Source organism: Buteo buteo, chromosome 10 (assembly GCF_964188355.1).
Source record: "Buteo buteo chromosome 10, bButBut1.hap1.1, whole genome shotgun sequence".
NCBI classification, from domain to species: Eukaryota; Metazoa; Chordata; class Aves; order Accipitriformes; family Accipitridae; genus Buteo; species Buteo buteo.
In genome coordinates, this window is record NC_134180.1 from 11,653,801 (window position 1) to 11,674,810 (window position 21,010).

General features: G+C 42.3%; 1 protein-coding gene, 1 long non-coding RNA gene and 7 other non-coding genes across 16 annotated transcripts; 8 read left to right on the forward strand and 1 right to left on the reverse strand.

Moving 5' to 3' along the window:
* The first annotated feature begins 76 nt into the window (after nucleotides 1–76).
* On the forward strand, nucleotides 77–15,219 carry LOC142035929 (uncharacterized). Of its 8 annotated transcripts, none has more exons than XR_012651998.1 (15): nucleotides 77–218; nucleotides 1,108–1,246; nucleotides 3,923–4,073; nucleotides 9,577–9,623; nucleotides 10,190–10,229; nucleotides 10,501–10,547; nucleotides 10,951–10,982; nucleotides 11,395–11,487; nucleotides 12,090–12,115; nucleotides 12,575–12,627; nucleotides 12,968–13,019; nucleotides 13,600–13,636; nucleotides 14,661–14,691; nucleotides 14,887–14,929; nucleotides 15,101–15,219. It is a non-coding gene; the product is annotated as an uncharacterized LOC142035929 (long non-coding RNA). The 8 variants fall into 8 exon arrangements; XR_012652002.1 differs by having other exon boundaries at nucleotides 3,937–4,073; nucleotides 14,661–14,708; XR_012652001.1 differs by having other exon boundaries at nucleotides 77–148.
* Nucleotides 9,220–9,297, forward strand: LOC142036176 (small nucleolar RNA SNORD74). Its single transcript, XR_012652107.1, has one exon. It is a non-coding gene; the product is annotated as a small nucleolar RNA SNORD74 (small nucleolar RNA).
* On the forward strand, nucleotides 10,045–10,111 carry LOC142036183 (small nucleolar RNA SNORD75). The gene has a single exon (XR_012652113.1). It is a non-coding gene; the product is annotated as a small nucleolar RNA SNORD75 (small nucleolar RNA).
* On the forward strand, nucleotides 10,351–10,432 carry LOC142036166 (small nucleolar RNA SNORD24). Its single transcript, XR_012652097.1, has one exon. It is a non-coding gene; the product is annotated as a small nucleolar RNA SNORD24 (small nucleolar RNA).
* Nucleotides 10,787–10,869, forward strand: LOC142036177 (small nucleolar RNA snR60/Z15/Z230/Z193/J17). Its single transcript, XR_012652108.1, has one exon. It is a non-coding gene; the product is annotated as a small nucleolar RNA snR60/Z15/Z230/Z193/J17 (small nucleolar RNA).
* Nucleotides 11,040–11,125, forward strand: LOC142036178 (small nucleolar RNA snR60/Z15/Z230/Z193/J17). Its single transcript, XR_012652109.1, has one exon. It is a non-coding gene; the product is annotated as a small nucleolar RNA snR60/Z15/Z230/Z193/J17 (small nucleolar RNA).
* On the forward strand, nucleotides 13,452–13,530 carry LOC142036167 (small nucleolar RNA SNORD79). The gene has a single exon (XR_012652098.1). It is a non-coding gene; the product is annotated as a small nucleolar RNA SNORD79 (small nucleolar RNA).
* On the forward strand, nucleotides 14,744–14,819 carry LOC142036175 (small nucleolar RNA SNORD47). The gene has a single exon (XR_012652106.1). It is a non-coding gene; the product is annotated as a small nucleolar RNA SNORD47 (small nucleolar RNA).
* Nucleotides 15,220–15,676: 457 nt separating the features above from the next.
* HEBP2 (heme binding protein 2) lies at nucleotides 15,677–20,744 on the reverse strand. Its single transcript, XM_075038662.1, has 5 exons — nucleotides 20,240–20,744; nucleotides 17,781–17,865; nucleotides 17,264–17,399; nucleotides 16,889–17,054; nucleotides 15,677–16,400 (listed from the first exon to the last, which is right to left on the reverse strand). Exons 2-5 carry the CDS (start codon nucleotides 17,853–17,855, stop codon nucleotides 16,226–16,228), a joined length of 552 nt encoding a protein of 183 aa, XP_074894763.1. The 5' UTR covers nucleotides 17,856–17,865; nucleotides 20,240–20,744; the 3' UTR covers nucleotides 15,677–16,225.
* Nucleotides 20,745–21,010: the final 266 nt, after the last annotated feature.

Sequence of the window (21,010 nt, forward strand, 5' to 3'; positions counted from 1 at the left end):
CCCCCCGCCCGCCGAGCCGAGGGGGGAGGATCCGCGTCCCGCGCTCACGTGACCGGCGCCGTCCCTATATAAAGGGCGCGCAGGGGCAGAGGCGGTCTCTTTGGCCCGTGGAGCTCGTGGGTGGGGGGTGGTGGGCGCTGAGCTGCTGGTGAGTGGAGGGGGTTTCCCGCCCGGTGTGGGCCCGTGCCGCTCCGGGGGACGGTGTGGAGGCGCTGCGGGTAGGGCTTGCTCGTCGATGGGCGCTGGCGGGGGAGGATGGAGGTGGATTGGGTTGCCGGGGCCCGGCCTACGGCCTAGGCCGCTGGGGAGTTTTGAGGGGACTCCGCCTCGTGTCGGCCCCGGGGTGGCGGTGCGGAGGGGCAGGGCAGTTTAGCCCTAGGGGGTCCCCACTAGGGGATCATGTGGGAAAGGGGGTCCCATAGGGGGACTGTGGGAAGGGGAGGCCCGCGCGGGCCCCTGGAGCCTCGCCCTTGAGGCCCGTCATCCCGCGGCGCTGTGAGGAGGGCTGGGTCGTGCCTGCCCTGGGCGTGAGCCCTGCGGGGAGGCTGAGCCTCGTGCCTTGAATAAAGGCTGGAGATAGAAGACTCCAGTGTATTTCTGTAGCGCTTCATTTAGGCTTGCTTGAGCAACTTCGAAACTTTGGTATGTACGAAAAGGATGAGAAAACCTTGAGCGCTGTTAATAGTATGCACAAATAGATAAGAAGCCTTAGGCCTTGCTGAGCTTTGTGATTAAAACCAGCCAGGACCAGTGTAGGGCCAGCTAACTGGGAAGAAGAGATGAACAATCTGGGATGACCCGCATGCCTTAAGGGAGGGTTCAAACGACCACCAGAGGGTCTAAAGACTACTGACCCATTTAATAGTGAATGCCCAAAAGGGTGGACACTGTATAAACAATTTCCGAGAAATAGCATGAACATGTGTGACGATTCCGGGAAATGTAATGAATATGTATTAGAACAATATAAGCTTTGGTTGCTGTAGGTAGCGGTATGCACACTAGGAGGAGCTATCCCCTGCTCATCCAGCACTGCAATAAGAGAATGCCTGCTTTCTAAAACTCCAAAATTGAGTCTTACGGAGTTTCTTTGACTGTCTTTTACAGTAACAGTTTCGGTGACCCCGATGGGACCCTGCTTCTAGACTGACAGATCCGTGGGATTATGGGACCTCCAGCCAGTACCGAGGGATTCTTGGGGAGAACCTCTAATCCCTGGACCAAAGAGCTCGAAGTAAGACCCCTGGTAAGTTTAAAGGCATTCTGTCTGTTGGTTTTTGGTTGCCTGCCCATAAGATGCAGTGAAAGCTATCCAGGGTTGGGCTGGAAAGGTACTTATTGGATTTGTTCTGATAAGCCCGGGTTCTGGTTTGGCTAGAGGGGTTATAAGTCTCCAATTTGGTTAAAGGGGTTAAAAGTCCCCAACTTGGCTGTCTGGACTTCGTCTCTAAATTGTGGTTTGGTTATCAGAACTTGGCTATTGGAATTATGGATTTGTTTCTGTTTACTTGGATCATATAGCTATCTTGCTATTTATATTTAATATGGGTGGAAGATTGTCTAAGGGAGGCATCCTGGAAAAGTCACCTTTGGGGTGTATCTTTAAACATTGGAAACAGATTGCTGGACCCCCGGTTGGGGTCACGACAAGGGAAGATTTAAGTACTGTAACCAGTGGTTGCCACTGTAAAGTGGATGATGGGGAAAAGTGGCCTATGAATGGTATGTTAAATTATAACACCCTATTACAATTAATGTTATTCTTGAGGAGAGAAGGAAAGTGGGATGAAGTGTTGTGTGTGGATATGGTCTTTACTTTGAGGAGACATTTGGAATGGCAAAAGGAATGTGGTATATATCTTGTACCTAGTGATCCCTGTGTCTTAGCTTTGGAGAAAGGTAAAACTTTGAAAAGGTGTTGTTCTGCCTGTAGTGTTTAAAAGCTTCCAAGCAAAAGGAGGATGATATTGATTTAATAGCCCCTGCACGAAGGTTGGGAACCTCAAATGTTGTGTATGATGTTCCAGGGGCAGAGAATGGAGAAAGCTGTGAAAATGTCACCCTCAAGGGGATGAGTCAGTCATGGGGGCTGAGGGGTTTAGCCCAATAGCCAGGTGAATGAAAGGCAAACAAGGGGAAATTATCCAGGCACCCCTGTGACAAGCTGTGGGAAATGAGGGACTGGTGACTGTGAAAGTTCCATTTTCAATTACTGACCTTAATTGGAAATTAGCTGCTGGAAGTTACAGGGATGATTTGGGTAGGTGTCCTGGTTTCAGCTGGGATAGAATTAACTGTCTTCCTAGTAGCTGGTACAGTGCTATGTTTTGAGTTCAGTATGTGAAGAATGCTGATAACACTGATGTTTTCAGTTGTTGCTCAGTAGTGTTTAGACTATAGTCAAGGATTTTTCAGCTTCTCATGCCCAGCCAGGGCACCTGACCCAAACTGGCCAACAGTGTATTCCATACCATGTGACATCCCATCTAGTTTAGGAACGGGGGGGGGGGGGGGGGGGGCAGGGATTCGCTGCTCGGGGACTGGCTGGGTGTTGGTTGGCAGGTGGTGAGCAATTGCCCTGTGTATCATTTGTACATTTCAATCCTTTTATTACTACTGCTGTCATTTTGTTAGTGTTATCATTATCATTATTAGTTTCTTCTTTTCTGTTCTATTAAACCGTTCTTATCTCAACCCAGGAGTTTTACTTCTTTTCCTGATTTTCTCCCCCATCCCACTGGGTGGGGGGGGAGTGAGTGAGCGGCTGCGTGGTGCTTAGTTGCTGGCTGGGGTTAAACCACGACAGTAGGGTAGCTAGTGCTTTTGAAATGATGATTAAAACCCAAGATGCTGATTGGAAAGATACTGAAGCAATTATGGAAATTTTGTTTAATATGTAGAACAGCTAAAATACAAGTGGAGGTGCAGGTTGCTTTGGGAACTTTGCCAGGGACTGTTGAGGTCCATTTTCCTTCTGTAGAGCTAAACTGGGATCCAAATATACCAAGATCAAGGCAGCTTCTGAATCAATATCAAAACTGGATTTTGCTTGGTATTTGAAGTGTGATACCTAAAGCTATTAATTGGTTCAAATTATATGAAATTAAACAGGATCGGGAAAAATGTCCTACTGATTTTATGAACAAATTGAAAGAAGTTGCTCTTAAATATACAATTATAAACCTTGATTTGGAGGAAGGAAGAATCCAACTAGCTCCTTTATTCAGATGACATAAGGAGAAAGTTGCAGAAGCTACAAGGAAATGATGCTTGAGACCTAGGCAAATTGCTAGATGTAGCTTGGATTGTGTATGGAAATAGGGAGAGGCTTAAGGAAATGACAAACAGTAGGCTGATAGCAGTATTGGAGGGTGGTCAAAGAGGATTGTACCCTGGAAGAGGCCTGGGAAGGGGTGGCTTTATGCCATCACATAATCCCAGCCACCCCGGGAGAAAATCAGTGCGCTTACTGTAAAAAGGAAGGACACTGGAAGAATGATTGTCCCCTCTTGAAATGAAATACCTCTGACTCCTTTACTTACAATAGGAGAGGATTGATAGGGACTGGAGGAACCTCTCCCAGTGGAACCTCTGGTTAAAGCAAAGCTGGGAGATGAGGAAATAGACTTTTTAGTCAACACTGGGGCTGCGTATTCAGTCTTAAATATGCTAGAAGGAAATTTAAGTAACAAAAGCATAAATGTCATTGGTGTGGCTGGGACTTGTGAGACCTGGCCATTTTTCAAACCCCTGAAATTTAAACTTGGAAAACAATGGGTTACTCACCAGTTTTTACATTTGCCAAATTCTGCAAAACCTTTACTGGGTAGAGATTTACTTGAAAAGGTAGAAACTGAAATCAGATTCAAGGATGGGGAAGTTGAAATTTTAATCCCAGAATCTAAATGTGTTGAAGCCACAGCCTTGTTGTTACAGGATATAAACCCCAAAAGGGACAAGATAACTCGAGGAAATAGAAGATGCAGTGATTCCCATCGTTTGGGCAGGAGGAGTTCCAGGAAGGTCTAAGGGAGGAACCAGCAAGAATTAATCTAAAACCAGGATCGTTACGGGTAAGAATTAAACAATACCCTTTAAAATTAGAAGCAAGAACTGGCTTGATACCAATAGTTCAAAATTTTTTTAAATACAAGTTTCTGATAGAATGTGAGTCAAAATACAATACACCTATCTTACCGGTAAAGAAAGCTAATGGAAAAGATTATCATTTGATTCAAGATCTTAGAGTGATCAATTAGATAGTATAAGATGGACATCTGGTAGTTGCAAACCCTTATACATAACTAACTGCCCTCACCAGTGAACAAGGCTGGTTCATGGTTTTAGATCTGAAAGATGCCTTTTTCTGTGTTTCTTTGGATTCTGAAAGTCAAGAGCTTTTTGCTTTTGAGTGGGAAAATCCCAAAACAGGGTGAAAGACAATATACTTGGACTGTTCTACCACCAGGCTTCAAGAACAGTCCCAGCTATTTTTTGGATATCAGCTGGTGAAGGAATTGGAGATTTGGAGGAAAGAAAATGGACAAGGAACTGTATTAAAATATGTAAATGACATCCTAATTGCAAGAGGAACTTAAGAACAATGCTTTTCTTTGACCATAAGCCTCTTGAACTTTTGGGGACTTAGCAGATACAGAGTATCAAAGGAAAAGGTGCAGATTGTCCAGGAAACAGTCACTTATCTGGACTTTGAAATTCTAAAAGGGCAGAGAGACTGGGAATTGAACGGAAAGAAGCTATTTGCTGCCTCCCTGAGCCGTGTACACCAAGAGAACTGCAAGCATTTCTAGGCATGATGGGATGGTGTCACCTGTGGGTTGTAAATAATGAACTGTTGGTAAAACCTCTATAGGAATTACTAAAAGACTCCCAAAAAGGGACTCTTGAATGGACAAATGATATCAGAGCTGTGTTTAAACAACTGAAACTGATGATAGCCCCTGCCCTGGGATTGCCAGATGTGACAAAATTTTTTTAACTTTTCATTTATGAGTGATGATGAGTGGCACTAGAGGTTCTGGCACAGTTTTCAGTGGGGCGATAGAGAGCTGTAGCATATTTTTCCAAACATTTGGACAATGTGAGCCAGGGATGGCCCAGCTGCCTCAAAGCAGTAGCACCTGCAGTATTATTAATTCAAGAGGCTCGAAAACTTACTTTAAGGCAAAAGATCACTATGTACCACATATGGTAGCCACAGTTTTGGAACGAAAAGGGGAGCATTGGTTGTCTACCAGCCGTATGCTGAAATACCAAGTAGTAGTACTTGAACAAGATGACATTGATCTCAAGACTACTTCAATTGTCAATCCTGCAGTGTTTCTCTCCACTGTTGACCAGAACATGATTGCTTACAAACAGTGGAAGAAACATATCCTAGGTGTCTGGATCTTAAAGATGTTCCATTGGAAAATCCAGACTGGGAGTTATATACTGATGGCAGTAGTTTTCTTCGTGACGGGAAGAGATTGTCAGGATATGCTGTTATGACCTTGGATGGCATAGTAGAGGCATGAGCCTTATCTCCCAAAACATCAGGCCAAAAGGCAGAACTAAACTTGAGCATTGGAACTGAGTGAAGGGAAAAAGGTTAATATCTGGGCAGACTCTTAAGTATGCTTTTGGAATTGTACATGCCCGTGAAGCCATCTGGAGAGAGAGGACTACTATTGGCACAAGGAACTGAAATCAAGCATGCTGCACAAATACAAGAACTATTAGAGAGCATCTAAAAACTGACAACAGTTGCAATAAGGCATTACAAAGTCCATCAAACAGGAAGGACCCACCAGAAATGGGTAAATCAATAAGCTGCCAAAGAGGCTGCAGAAACAGGCATCATGGCATTATTACCAGAAGAAGAAATAACTTTACCTAAAACACCACCTAAATATGATAATAAGGATGCCAAATTAATAAAGGCCTTACAGGCACAGGAACAAACAGATGGGTGTGCTGTTAGGCCCACAGGGCAAGTAGTAATTCCACCCTCAATGAGAGAAATTGCTAGGTGAGAACATAATAACGTACATTGGGGAACTGAAAATTTAGCAAAGTATCTTCAGAAAATAGTTATAAGCCAGGCATTGACAGAAATTATTGAATCTATTACAGAAAAATGTGGAATTTATTGTAAAAATAACCTAAATACTAGCAATAAGTTAATTCAGGGAGTTACAAAAGGAGGAAGCTCCCCAGGAGATTATTGGCAAATTGATTTTACAGACCTACCTAGAAAGGGGGGATATAGATACAACCTTGTTCTAGTTGACATTTTTACCAGATGGCCAGAGGCTTTTCCCTGTCTCACCAACAGAGCTAGGGAAGTAACTAAAATCTTGTTAAAAGAAATTATCCCAAGGTTTGGTGTTCCTTTAGGAATGTCCTCAGAGGACCATGTTTTGTTGCTGAAGTTATAAAACAATTGAGCAAAGACTTAGTCATAGCATGGGATCTCCATACCCCTTATAGGCCACAATCAAGTGGAAAAGTAGAAAGAATGAACTATACACTTAAATTGCAAATTGGAAAAATGTCAGGAAACATCAGTGACTTGCGTACAAGCATTACCTTCAGCACTGTTAAGAATTAGAATATAACCTCATGGTAAAAACAGCTTGAGCCCTTATGACTTACGTTATGGAAGGCCTTGCCAGGCTCCACATATACCAGGGACAATCCACATTAAAGGGTAAATGGGTTTAAGTAATTACTTAATGTCTTTGGGAAAGGCTTTACAGGAATTGCAAAAGTATGTGACAACAAGCAAGCCCTTGGAACTTGATACACTAGCCCATTCATTTCAAGCTGGAGACCGGGTCTACATCAAGTGGTGGAATTCAGAGCTGCTAACTGAAAAGTGGAAAGGACCATTCCAAGTACACTTGACAATTTACATAGCTGTCAAGGTCCAGGGGAAAGGGCTATGGATTCATTACTCCAGAAATAAAAGGGCTCCCACTTTGTGGACAGTTGAACAACAGTCTCCCCTTAAGCTGAAATTGAGAAGATTATGACTGAATTTTATGTTTTGTTTGTAGCAATTATGGTAGCAATGAGTCAAGTGTGCTGGATATCACCTTGGGATAAAAACCTCCATTTAATCCTAACACAGAATATAACCCAAATACTCTGTAAAACTGATGGATTTGTACCCAAATGCCAAATTCAGGAGAAGGCCAAGGCCTACCCTTGATAGGAGTACCACTACCAATAAATAAATCATTATTTAACAATCCATAATATGGTATAGGACATCCAGACTACGCATGGTGGCCAAGCCTTTTTGGAAAAAGACAAGAAGAAAAGTTGCAAGTCACCATGATAAAAGATAATCTGAATTCCCCTGTATGCTTATATGGGCCAGGTGATGACTCTCTAAGTTCCTATTCCCTTAGATCTGGAGATGATGGCTGTGATAATTACACTACCAATAAAAATAACTAAACTTTTGTAGGATGTTTCTCAGGATATAGTAGGACCGTATCATATTGGAGGCCCACACTAAGTCATATAAATATGTGAAGTTATATTGGCCTCCCAGTCCCAGTAGGAAGCAGTTGGTATTGGTTATGTGGAATAAATGCTTGGAAAATACTACCTCCCAATTGGCAAGGAGCATGTACATTGGTGGCCGTAGTTCCCAATATGACAATAATTGACAAACTACATAAACAGGGTGGATGGGTGAGGATCTTTCTCAAATGAACCAGGAGGGTTCATAATCCCATTGCAGATTGTCCTTCAAGAATCCATAGTTTTGTCAGATGGTTTCTTCCTTGAATTGGAGAAGGCAATTGTAAATATATCAGCTGCAATAGAAGACATTGAAAGCAGAACCATTGATGCTATGCAGGCACTGCAGATTGAAGTGTCTCCTTTATCCCAGGTAGTGATGCAAAACCGAATGGCTCTTGACTTGCTGTTGGCCTCACAGGGAGGTGTTTGCACAATTATTAATACTAGCTGCTGCACATATGTGGACCAGGGTGGTAGAATTTCTACCAAGTTAGCAGAAATTTGGGAGCAGACAGAAATCTTGCATCAAGTTTTGAAGCATGATGGGTCCTGGGGATTTGAAGAGTTATGGCATAAACTTACCTCATGGCTACCAAATTGGACATGGCTAAAGGATTTGTTATTATAATAGTAACAATTTATGTGTGCATCTTAGCCTGTATTATGATTAAGTGCTGAAGTTATTGTAGTCAATTATACATGAAAGTTAAGTTTAAATATTGGGGCTTTGGATTTGTAGGTCCAAAGTCTCAATAAAAGGGGGGGAGTTAATGCCTTGAGTAAGGGCTGGAGATGGAAGACTGCAGTGTATCTGTAGTGCTTCATTTAGGCTTCCTTGAGCAACTTTGAAACATTTGGTATGTATGAAAAAGATGAGACAACCTTGAGTGTTGTTAATAGTATGCACAAATAGATAAGAAGCCTTAGACCTTGCTGAGCTTTGTTATTAAAACCAGTCAGGACCAGTGTAGAGCCAGCTAACTGGGAAGAGATGAACCACCTGAGATTACCTGCACTGTGCATGCCTTAAAGGAGAGTTCAGTTAGAGGACACCAAGAAAATGACCACCAGAGGGCCTCAAAGAACCCAAAAGACCAACAACCCATTTAATAGTGCGTGCTCTAAAACTCCAAAATTGAGTCTTAGAGTTTCTTCAACTGGCTTTTATGGTAAAAAGCCTGCGGCCTGGGCTTGGGTCTGATGGGGTTACAGCTTGGGGGTGTCTGGTGAGAAGTGGGGTGGTGTTCCTGTTGCGGGGTCTCACCTGGGAACTCTTTTCCCATGGGAAATGCTCCTGGAAGATGGCAAGATGCCACGTGCCTGCTGGAGAGATAAGCGTTGGGTTTCTCTTTTTTTTTTTTTTTAAACTCTGCACTAGGCTTTAGAGAGGTAGCTTTGACTGATAAATGGAAAGCGTTGTGCAAAATGTAGTAGTGTTGTGGTGGGATTACGAGCTGCCTGTTCCTCTGTAAATTAATGCTTGGAAACAGATGCCAGGCTGGGGAGAGCCCTTCAGTTTTGGGGAGAGTGGAGGTTGTCCCGTGCAGAATATAGCTTATTGGTAAATGAGGAGACAGCTTTACCTGTATCATGTGCTCTGGGTAATAGTTAGCTTTCCAAGTGTTACAATTAAAGGCCCCATGTTAACAAACTGGTATGATAGTTCACTTGGACTTCCATGTGCCTGCATATGATGAAAACTATGTTGGTAGGGACATCTGAGAGGGTGATGAATGCCAACATATCTGAGCTGGGCATGGAGTAGTGTGTAGTGGTGTGTCTGGCATGGCTGAAACACCATGTGGTCATTTCTGAGCAGTCAAATGAAATTAATGTCTGCAGGACTGACCCAGTGTTTATACACTAGAATTGAAGCTGTAGAAAATTAAGATGTTCAGTGGTTCTGTCCTGCTTAAAATGATGGGCTAGCAATTATTTTTGTGGCCTGAAAGAGGCCACAAAGTAAATTGTCAGGGGAGAGATTTACTCTAAGGCTCAGTACTGTTTTGAACATAACATCTTCATTCTTGTTTTCAGCTCAAGATGTGTCAGCTACTCTCTTTCCTCTTATGGTTATGAAACAGGTAGGTGTTGCTTCTGAAATACTGAGTTTAAATGGAGAAATAATATGTAGGTACACTTAGAGCAACTAGCCTGAAGTACTCTTGTATCTCAGGAGATTATAGGACCAGTGTTTGTAATCCAGTAATTGCCTGTGGTGTCTCTCCAGGCAGTTCTCACTCTTCTACTGGGAAAACGTATCTGAGTGTTCTGAATGTCACCTGTTTCTTTGTACCGCAAAGCGGATGTGAGGCTCCTGTGGCTTCTGAACCACTAGTCATCTTCTAACTAGACTACATACAATAGTGCCCTAGATGCCTTTTTCTCCTTTGTTACTGCTGTTTCACCATCCACAGCAATAAGTAGTTTGTTGTTTGGAGAAAAGTGCCTAATGCATGTCTCAAAACCTATAACTATCAGGATTGATGTTTGACTAAATCAGAGAGCCTATGATGGTTTCAGTATAAGAGTAGTGGACAGAAGTGATTTCTGAAAACTCTGTGCTGAGGCTTTTTTCTATGCTTAGTGTCACTGCCAGAGGTACTCCCCCTAGTTCTACAAGTGGCTGAAACTGTTGTGTCTCTTCCAGATCTACCACTGAATATGGAGACTTGATGCTGCTTCACAAGGTAAAAAGTACTTATTGAAAATTCAACACAAAGTGGTGCTTGGTGTTTGTCTAGACAGCATCTTTTGTTCTAATAAGATCAGTAGGCAGACTTTATTCCAAGAGCAAAGTTTTCTCTCTGGTGCCACAATGATGACACTTATTTGCTACTCTTGACCAAGAGAATGATGAGCACTTTTACCACCACAAGTTTCCTCTGAGGCACAACAACTTGGAATTCTCCTTGATGTTTTGACTTCTGAATAGACTTCATAAGCTTTTTTTTCTTCCAGAATTTGAATCATGCAATTTGGAAGACTTGCAGAAGAAATGACACCCGGTGAGAAACTTGTAGTCTTGGTAGGGGTTTCTTCCATGGAGCTGCTGAAACTGTAGTGGAAAGGGTGGGATGTGTAAAATGGGAGGGAAGTGCTTTGGGATTAGTTTCCACTAATATGCAGAAACAATTGATACTGACTAGTATTCAAAAACTCTCAAATATTTCTTTGTTTTATTTGGAAAACTTCACTTTTTCGAAGCTGTCACAAGAGGTGATTGCTTGGTACTATTACTCCAAAGCAGATACAATGATGATGGCATAGTTCAGCAGAATATCCTGTGACGAGCAGAGCTTTGTCTTTCGCTCCTATCTGATGTATCTCACTTTTGTGATCTCTTGCTAGGAGGTGTAGCTTGGCCACGAAGGCTGAGGGAATCTGACTTTTTTTCTTCCTTTGTTGCAGGCACTGGGTGATGAAGCTATAAGCTGTGCAAGGTAAATATTGTATTGCCTGCATCTGTAAAAACTAATTTATATCCCCAATATGTGAAAAGGCTGTGTGTGATGACAGCATAGTTCAGCAGATGACCCATGGTGATCATGCTGTTACTGTCTTTCGCTCCTATCTGATGCAGCCTCCTTTACCTTAGGCTGTTAGACAATTCATGTGGAAAGGTGAGGGTGAAACACTACTTTTTTTTGCTCTGTGAATGTGTTTTGGAAATTTGTCTTGGAAGATCAGTAAATGGGCTAAACATTAAAAATTTAGTAAGACAAATTGAGTAGGCTGTTGTGCTTGTGAAATTAAGCACAAATACAGCAGAGCAAATTTGCTAATTCAGTAACAAAATCTTGGTTGATCTGGTGTTAGTGCTCCAAGTTCTGCAGGTGTTTTGTTGCTTTGCAGGCTGCCCTGGACAAAGGATACCTGTGCCTCTGGTGTGAAAAGCAATTTCACCTGTTGCTGATGTTGGTGAAGACAAGGCCTTCCTAATTGAAGGTAACTGAAAATCATTTTTTAGATGGATGCTACATTTCGCTTTGCTGTGTTTGGGCTTGGGAGTTTGCTTTTGGAGATAAGAGGGTCTGCAAATCCATTTTGTTTCTTGAGAATCTGAAGCAAAGATAATAGTACCCTAAGTGTGCCTTCAGATCCCCTATGCTTCACAATAACAGCATTAATTAATTGTTTTGCGGTGTTAAAAGAACGTGCCTGTTGAGACTAAATGGTGTGTGTGGCAGTACTATGTATGAATTTAGTATCTGAAATGCTTTTCCTGGTTTAGGCCGACTTAGATGTTTACGCAAAGTTCATGTCACTGAACTTTGCAACTTAGAGGTTTGTTCCTTTCTGCAATTCCAGCAGTCTCTGGAGTTTAAGAATTGGCATATCAAGGGTGTTGGGGAGACTGCTGGGAGATGGGTTTAGGCCCCCCTTGTGGAAGGGTGTGCAAGTGTTGCAGTCTACTGTAGATGATGTTGAATCAGGTCTCTGATTCCAGTGAGGATAAAACTTGACTAAACACTGATACAGTATTTCACTGGAACTGTTCTTATGCTAAAACTTTCTGCTGGACCCTAATAGCAACTCTTCCTTTGCAGGCTTCCAAAGTGTTTCTCAATGCAATGTAAGTACTTGTTTTAACTTTGCAAGTATTAGCATAAAAAAATATGCCTAGAAGTGGAGTATTTAACTGGATGTAAGCTGGGGGGGAGGTGCAAGGGGCCAGTGTTGGCTGCTGCTTGCATCTCAGCCAAAGCAGGAGGACGCTTAAGGGGAGAACTGCTGGGTAAGACCCAGCCTTGACAGGCTGATTTGTGCTAAACTCTCACTGTGTGCCTGGGAGCTCATGAAGCTGCTCTGATAGCGCTGTTTGTGTATCTGCCCTATTCCCCATAGCAACCTTAGCCTAAAGTAGATAGCTGGTCAGTGACTGACAACATGAGCTGCCTGTGTGATGAGATGTGACTACCTTGACTTTAATCATGGAGGTCTGCAATTAGCTCTATCTGACTTCAGGCACCTGACCAGATTTCATCCTTGTGTGCTTGCTTGTGTGCTGTCCTGATACTTTGCTTTGTTCCAGGGCTGGTGTGGTGAAGCTGTGAAGTGGTGTGGTTGGTAGTGCTACCAGCAAAAGTAAGTTGCCAGCAAATGCCTATGACTGGTCAGAACTGTGTGATAGCTGATGAGGAAGTTACTAGATCCTGGCCTCTAAATGCAGTGTAGCTGCAGCATTAAGCAGAAGGTTCCTTGAGGATTTTCTTACCTCTGCCAAATAGATCACAGGTTACCAGCAGCCTGCAGGGTTCCCTTGCCCAAGGTGCTAGGGACTGAATCTCATACTTTGTGACTAAAGACAGTGATAAGATACAGTGATGATTGTAACAAAAATGGACAGAGGAGTTTCTGGAAGTCTTGATGAGGCTTTAGAGTAACATCAGCATTGGACTGACACTTTCTTATGTGCGTATCCTAGATTTGAGAATGGGAGAACTGCTGGCTACTGGGTGACAGATGCTTCTTACTTGGTAAGCTGCTTGCTTCTCAGTTGCCATAAGATTTGTTTACTCCTTAAAAATGTTAACTGCTTTCTGTAACTGAAAAGAAATAGTATGGAACAGTTGAAATATGTAACAGCCATGGACTGCTTAAGTTTCTACTTGATAAGAAAGAATGTGTGGTAACCTGGCAGTGCAAAGCTTGTGCTGACCAAAGCCAGTACAATTATTTGCTATTTTAACTTTTTGCTGGTTAAATTAAGTCGTGGGCTTTTGCAGGGAGTAGCACTGATTTTTCAGTAGTTGGAAGTACTGTGGAAAATCATTTGTCATAATGGCTGGATTAGAGCTTTTACGTGATGTGAATGAAGATGTCGTTGGGGGTAAGGTCTGAAATGCTGAGGTCAGGTCCTCATCTAAGGAGGAACAAAAGTAACAAAACATTAAGCTTCTCTAAGCATGTACTGTTTGTGATGATTAATTCTAAGCAATGGGAATCTCTCTGAAAGAGGCTGAGGAGGACTCTTGTGCTGAAACAGTACCCACTTTCAAACTAACTCTTGAAGCACTGCCAAGGGGTAGTGTGTTAATAAAATGTCACTTGTTACAGAGTGAAGCTTGTGGGGAGTTTGTGTGTTACGTCTGAGGTAAGTGTAGAGTAGATGGTGTTTGGCAATTACTGGAATATTGTCTTTGTGCTAAATGCCTAGATAATGGTGTCTAAAATTAGTCCTATAATAGCTCTGCCTTGTCTTCCCTTTATTGTGTTCTGATTCTCCCACTCAGCTACTGTGGGGATAAACATGATGTGCTTGAAGCAAGAACGCACTTCTACGTAGTTCTCAATTTGACTTGAAAAGGAAGGGCTCTTTCTGAGCAGACACCCTGACAGTTCCTGAACTGTAGTCAATGGTAAACTTTACTATGTAGAGTTCTGTTTATATGAACAGAAGATGTGACCTCAGTGACTCTAAAAACTGGGTTTTCATTGCTGGATGTCTTCACACAGTGGAAATAGTGAAGGAGCTGAATCAGTGGAGACCACTTAGCCAGTACACCGTTGATAATGTAGTACAGCAGAATGTACAGCAGCAAACATGACTCATAACTCATATCTGTATCTGGCTATTCTGTGAACCTACACTATAACACTGCATTCTTGAATGGGAAAAAAAGGCACTAACCCCCAACCCTATATGCTGTGGTTGTCACTGCTCAGTAGTTTTTGCTAATCTTGGTTATGTTGGCTGTACACAAATTTAGGATTGAGTTCTAGGTGACTGCTGTACAAACTTTCTTCCTCCAACAGACTGTTTCTCACTTTCAAGGATAGGTTTTGAAGATGATTTATATGAGACTTGTATTTTGGGTATAAAAACCCATTGAATACAACTTTCTGTTGGGGAGAGATGGTATCACAAAACAAGTAGTAGCTTTGTACTTTTCCCTGATTCTTCCAATGTTAGTAATTCTGTATTTCCAATTCAGTTAGGATTTGTAAGCTTTGTATATCCCATTTTGGTGTTGCAAGTTGAAGTTCTTTTCAGCTGCCAGCTGAAATGCAGCCTCTTTTTAGGTGGAACTAGTTTGGTGAATAGAATTTCATAGATAAATAATTAAACTTGCATATAGTGGTGTCTGTTATTCTGAAAGAATGTATCTTTTTCACAGGGAAGGACTGTACTGTCTGCAACCTCATTGGGTAAGACCACACAGCAGGTGAATTCTCTTTAAAAACTTCTGGGAGTATTTGTAGCCACTGATGAAATTTGATTCTGCCAAATGAATTGCTGTGATATTACCATTTCCGTTCCACTTTTCTCTGAGGTTACAAAGCTGCTTTGGGGCTTTTAGCAGTTGTGCTACTGCATATGTTAATTGTGGTTTCTTCTTTTAGGTGAGGAGGCAACTTTGAAACTGCTGTATGAAGAACCAAGAAGGTGAGCGTAACTATAGTAATAATGAAATTTATTTGCTGGAACAAATGATGATAACCTTAGCCTGAACTCTCTCTCTGAACAGAGATGAAAATCTAAGGTCTGAGTTGTTCCCAAGCAAGCTTCTTGTGTTGGTTTGGTGTCTTGTAATGATTCTTATGTCTGTCTTAATAGGTGGAAGATTGCAGAATAATGGGTTACACTTGCATGAACAGCATTAAAAAAGCCTTTTTTACCACACTGGTAATGTTTGCCTGATACTGATTGGAATGAATAAAAATTTGTAAACTCTACCTGTTGTTGTGAACTGCTTTCTGACTTGAACAACTTGCTGTAAAACAGCTCTAGCCTACTTTTTAAATGCTTGATTTAGAGCAGGAATTAAACTAGTTTAAATGCTAGTCCTGCAAGTGTCTTAACTTAGGGGTCAGATATTGCTAGTGTGCAGACTGCGGTTGAGCTGACCAATACCAAGACCTGGACAAAGCTAAATAATGGAAGTAGTAACTAGTGTTTTGTAGGCGAGCTAAACACTACTACTTGTAATTTTAGGAGCAAATACACAAGCCAGCAGTAAGCCTGGTATTAATTTTCAGGCACAGATGGTGTGCACAGAATAAGCATACAGCTTGGACACTGTTAACCCTTTTCTACTGGACTCTTAGGCTAATATGGTTACTGGCATTAGTCTGGAGCAAGACAGCATCCAGCTTCCATGAGGAAAAAAAATAGTTGAGTGGAGAGGTGGGAGATTTTGATAATACTATTTAAAAAAAAATGTTACTGCTTATGAAGCACTAGAGCCTGCTAAGGTATTACTGCTTCCCAGAATTCATTTATGATAGGTTTCTTCTCTGAAAAATTAATTTAATTTCCCCCATCTTTCTGTTGTCTCAGGAGTAATATCAATATGGGAAAAGTCAGCTCTGTGAAGAACTCATTCTCGAGCTATTGCTGTAGCACTTCTCATTAGAAGTAAAACTAGACATCCAAACTTCTGCAGGAATATTTTCAGATTATTAGTGGTCCCTAGAACCCTTCAGTAAGAGGAATAGGTTTGTCATATCTCCTTCCCACTCCAGTGGGTACAATCTACTTACATTTAAGTTACATCTTGTAGAAGAGCTGAAACCTTTTTAGCCAGGCTAGTATTTCAACCTAGAGAAAATGAATTAGACATGATCCTGTGTCCCTGTGCAAATTAAGTATCTTCTGCACTAAAGCAAAAGCCATTAATAAGGTCTGTTTTCATTCAGAGCTGATTAGTAGCCTCCTAATATTCCACCCCACACCACCACATTACTTTTTAAAATACCACACTTCGTTGTGCCTGTTAAAGAGCTTGAAGGGACTGTCATAGCCTGCAGTATAAAAGAAGTCTTCATGGAATGGTTGGCCTCTGTTTCTTAAGATTCTCGCCAAGACTTCAGCTTCCTCAGCATATTTCTCTGGGGAGGCAAATCCACCAAAGGACCTGGGAGAAGTGAAAAGGGAGGGGTTTTTTGTTAGGAGTTCAAGCCCCTGCTTCTTATTTTCACAGAAGGAAACTTCAGGCTTGCAAAGCATTGCAGTGTTTGAGCACTTCTGATGCAGTTTGTAGTTACTAGATAAACTATGGAGCTGTTAGGGAGCATATGGCTATGTATCCTATTTTAAAAGGTAGGATTTAAAAAAAAAAAGACAAACTGCTGAAGTTGCTTGCAATTATGAGAGCATTAGCTGACATGGATTGTTGCCTGTGGCTTTAATACATGCAGAAAGGGCAAGTGTACTTGGTCATTTCTCTTTGTTCTTAGTAAGACACCCAAGCATAAAGATTTCTGAATGCTCAGGTTTTGCCAGTTAAGGCTCTGAACAGCAGGATCTATCCACAGTTAAAAATCAGCTGTAAGAAAGTAGTCCAGAGTCTTAATAGATTAACCCCTTTCAGTAGCTGCCTTCATTTGTGCTGGTGCTGCTTACCGGACAAAGATGGGTGCTGCCTTCCGCTCTTCAATAAACACGTCTGAGTCATTGGGCTGTGGTGGAGAGTCCTGATGTTCAAATGGCACAAAGAAAGAGATCTTGAAGTCTGTGCAGCCAGATTTTATCAGGCATGTCACTGGCACAGTCATATCAATTTTCATTTCTAGAGGAGAGGAGGGGGGGAAAGAGTTCTAAGCTGCAAGCAAAGACAGTGCCTGAATGCTGCTGTAAAGGGTCATGTAGACTTATCCCAAAAGCAGAAACCAAGGCAGCCTCTTAGGCCAGGAAATTGAACCTGCTTTGTCCTACAGCTCATTTACTAGCTTCATCTCCCATTTGTGCTTCTTGCGGTTCAAAACCAGTGCACTGTACCTTTCTCATTCTTCCCTTGGATGTAGTGGAAGAGTTTCCAGAAGCCCTGGCGCATTGCCTCCTTCTGGGTTTCTCCCCTAATGACTGTGCTGACCCACTTTGCCGTCTCGTACTGACGTAGTTCATAATCCTTTGTCTGAAAGGTAGCAAAAGTCATAGTGACCATGAGGTGAATATTAAAGATGACAAATTAATAGCTGCTTTTTCCAAATCTGCATGAAAATACTGTTGCAATGACATAACACTGGGCAACCTCTTTGCTGCTGACTCTAGGCATGCCCCCAGTGTCAAACTGTTTGATGCCTCCCTTGCAAAACCATGCTGTTCTGCCTTAGGCTGAGCTCCTCAGAGCTTATAAATAGGTGTTCCTCTCCCCCTTTGCAATTAAGCGTGAACAGTGTCTAAAGTAACACTCCCCAGCTCCTTCAGGCTTGTCAGACTGAGAATCCCAAATCCACCTTAGCTCTGCAGCACCCTGACTGCAGAGAGCTCTCTTCCCCTGGCCTTTAGCGGTTACCATTGTCTCTGCTGAGCTCCACCGAGGGGACTGCAGATCCAGGGACAGAAATGTTTGCTTGAAGGATTTGATCATCTTCCCAGAGCTGAAAGGCAGGCAAAGTTCATTGGCTTCTCTCTGACCAATGCAGTATACATGTGGAAGAAGAAAGCGCTAGGGCTTTTCTGCCTAATGTCAAAGAGCTTTTCCTCAGCCTCTGGTCTCCAACCTTTCACTAATGCTTGAGAAGTGGCTGGAAAAGCTCAGGCAAAAGACTGGTGCTTTCTAAAAGGCAGTTGGCCCTGAAATTGTGAAAGGCTTGGGTTCTACCACTTAATCCCCAATGGTTCAACAAAAAGGGCTGAAATCCTTTTAGCCCTGAAGGAACCAACAGAGAACCAGGACCAAGAAACTGCCTCTAGGCTGATGTGGGAGTGTTCATCTTTCAGGATATGCTTCCTTCACTTCTCCATGAAGTGAAGGCGTTTCCTAGCTGTAAAACAGAAGGTTGAGATTCTGCAAGTGGCAGTTTTGTGGAAGTCCGTAAGTAAAAAGGGCTTGAAGAGTTCAGCTACTTTTCTCCTGGATGAAAAGGTACTGGAGTTAATGGGTGTTGACTGTGCCCGTAACTTTATTGGGCCTTTCATAAGAGCTGATGCCTTTCTTAAAGGCCTTTAGCCCCAGAGTCCTGCAAATAGATGAGATTCTCTGTATTTATGAATACGTAGCTACTTTCCTAGGTAGCCTTCACATGGAAGGAAAAAGCTGAAAACATGAAAACACTCAACGTCCGCTCACTGTCCCAAAATAAAGCAAGCAAAAATAAACAAAATTGCTACTGAAATGATCGCATCTTGTTAAAAGTCTTGAGATTTTGGGAACCTTCTTTTATGACTTGTCTATACCAGGCAGATCATAGTGCATAACCTACATCCTGAGAAAGTCTCTGCTTTCTATTACATTACGATGTCCTTTGCACTTAATGTTGCAAAGACAACACATAATTAATTCAGCAATTATCTTGACTCTTAGATCATAGTACATTGTATTCTCAGAGTATAACTTAATTGCATGTTTCTGGGGTAACAGAATAAACTTTCAGGTTATTTTTCATTTCTCCACCTCCTCAACTGTTTATAGCTGCCCACACAAGAAGCCACTGCCCTCACTGGTGGCTCTACTTTTTTCAGGGGCTTTCAGTATTAAAGGGGTACTGATGCAATTCACAGCATGTCCCACCTCCAGTGGTGAAGTCTTTAAGCTATGCCATCTTTAACATGACAATTGTGAATAGCTATTTTTGTAAAATGAACTGCCTCGTGCTACCTGACTACCTTCTTACCTGTTTCCATTTTCTTATGACATGTAGACTACTGTTGAATGCTATTAATCCCTTTCTGTATCTTGGTTTAGAGGTGGCTACAAGGATATTTGTCTTTGGGATCTATGAGGTTGAAAAGCTTTTATCAGAAAACCACCTAAAAAAACCTGTGCTGGCACTGATTTCACTTACAGTCCTTAGAAGAAGTAGTGCACAGAGCACTCACGTGTTAAGCTTTTTCTAGCAGCTCTTTCAGTCGTCACCATAGCGCAAGGGAAGATCAGAGAACCACACAGCAGGAGACTGATGCCAGCGATTAAAAGCAGGTGCTGTCCCCCTCCCTGATACAACATCCTCAGCACTCTACCAGAATGATGTCACCGGAGACTGCTGCATAGTCCCAAGCTGGACAGTTGTACACTAATTCACTTTTTGTTAATAGTATTTACAAATCAACAAAGCATAACAATAAAGAAGGAAGCCAATCATTTTATTAGAAGCAAATGTGAGCAATTCTACTGAAACTTCCCACAGTAATTTATTTTATCCATTGCCGTTTCAAAGGCAAAGATGCTGCTGCTTTGCTGTCACTTCACTTTCTATTTCTCCTTGCTACAACTTGATAGAAAACACGTTTCTGCTCTTCGTGTGCTCCCTGGATATGTTAGAAAACAAAGAAGTAAATGTTCCTCTGTTTCAACACCTGCTGTTGTAGTAGCTGCTGTACAAGCTGGCTTGTCTCTGTACTTGCCAATTACAACCCCTCCCTGACACACCTTTTTTTAACTGCTGGTTAGATCTCTCACAGCTCTGTCTTTTATAACTTTGTGGCTTGTACTGTCGGTGACTGCATGTATGAAATATTTTTGAATTGCATAAAACAGTGCTTGGGGGGGGGGACACAAACTGAGAGGAATCCTCCAAATATTTACAGTTGAATTAATTTTTAAATCTACAGGAAAGCTTAGCTTTGAGATTTCCATCTGTTCATATAAATATTGCTGTAGGATGTCCAGGCTTTTTCTGTGGCTGTTAACACATGGGCCAAAGAGCACAGCATGCATCTTCGCAGGTTACACTGATGCCATGAGTAGCCAGAACATGCCATTCCACAAGCCGCTAATTATATTAAGAAAGCAGAGAAAGTAGACATACTTACATTTTAAGCTGTCCTTCTAGCTATTGCAGTCTGTCCTTCTGAGGCTGCACGTACTCACGAGATGCTGCGTGTCAGTGTTTATTTTAGTTTCATCAAACTCCGCCCATGCCTCAGCCCTACTGGAGGGAGATGCCATTATGAAAACCCGAAGGTTGTAGCCTTGTCCTCCTCTGGGTCTCATTGGAGAGCTCCCACGCAAATGCCGAAAGCCCCACCTACTTACTGCCTACGAGGCAACATTGGGTCCAGGGTGTAATCTGGCTCCATAAACAGTTTTGTGCCCTTGTGTAACTTCCCTGTGTTTCCATGGCTTTGTGCTTACTTATGTCAGGGTCAGCAGCAGGTTTTGTGCTCTTGGGAGAAAGAATTTCACGTAAATGACGTTCCCCCCAGACTCAGATTACATGAGAGCGATGGTACAGAATGACAGCTTTTCCTTTTTACCCCTGGGGCAAAATGGTAGGTGGAAGTCTGGCTGCAAACTAAACTGAGACCATCCTCACGAGATTTCTGCTGGCATGTTATGAAAGACAGAGAGTGTTCTATAATGGCTGGCTGTTTTGAGCGGTATTTGAGACTAATCAGCCCCCTTAGCCCTTGGATATCTGCACAAAGGGGTTATACAATGCTATTGTGAAATTCTGTCCTGCTTGTAATACACAGAGTGAAGCTGGACTCATCATTTAACCAGCTGCAGCTCCAGACATATTTAGGTACCAGCACAATAGGGCAGATTAAACTTAACAGTCTGAGTTCTGAGCACACCTCCGG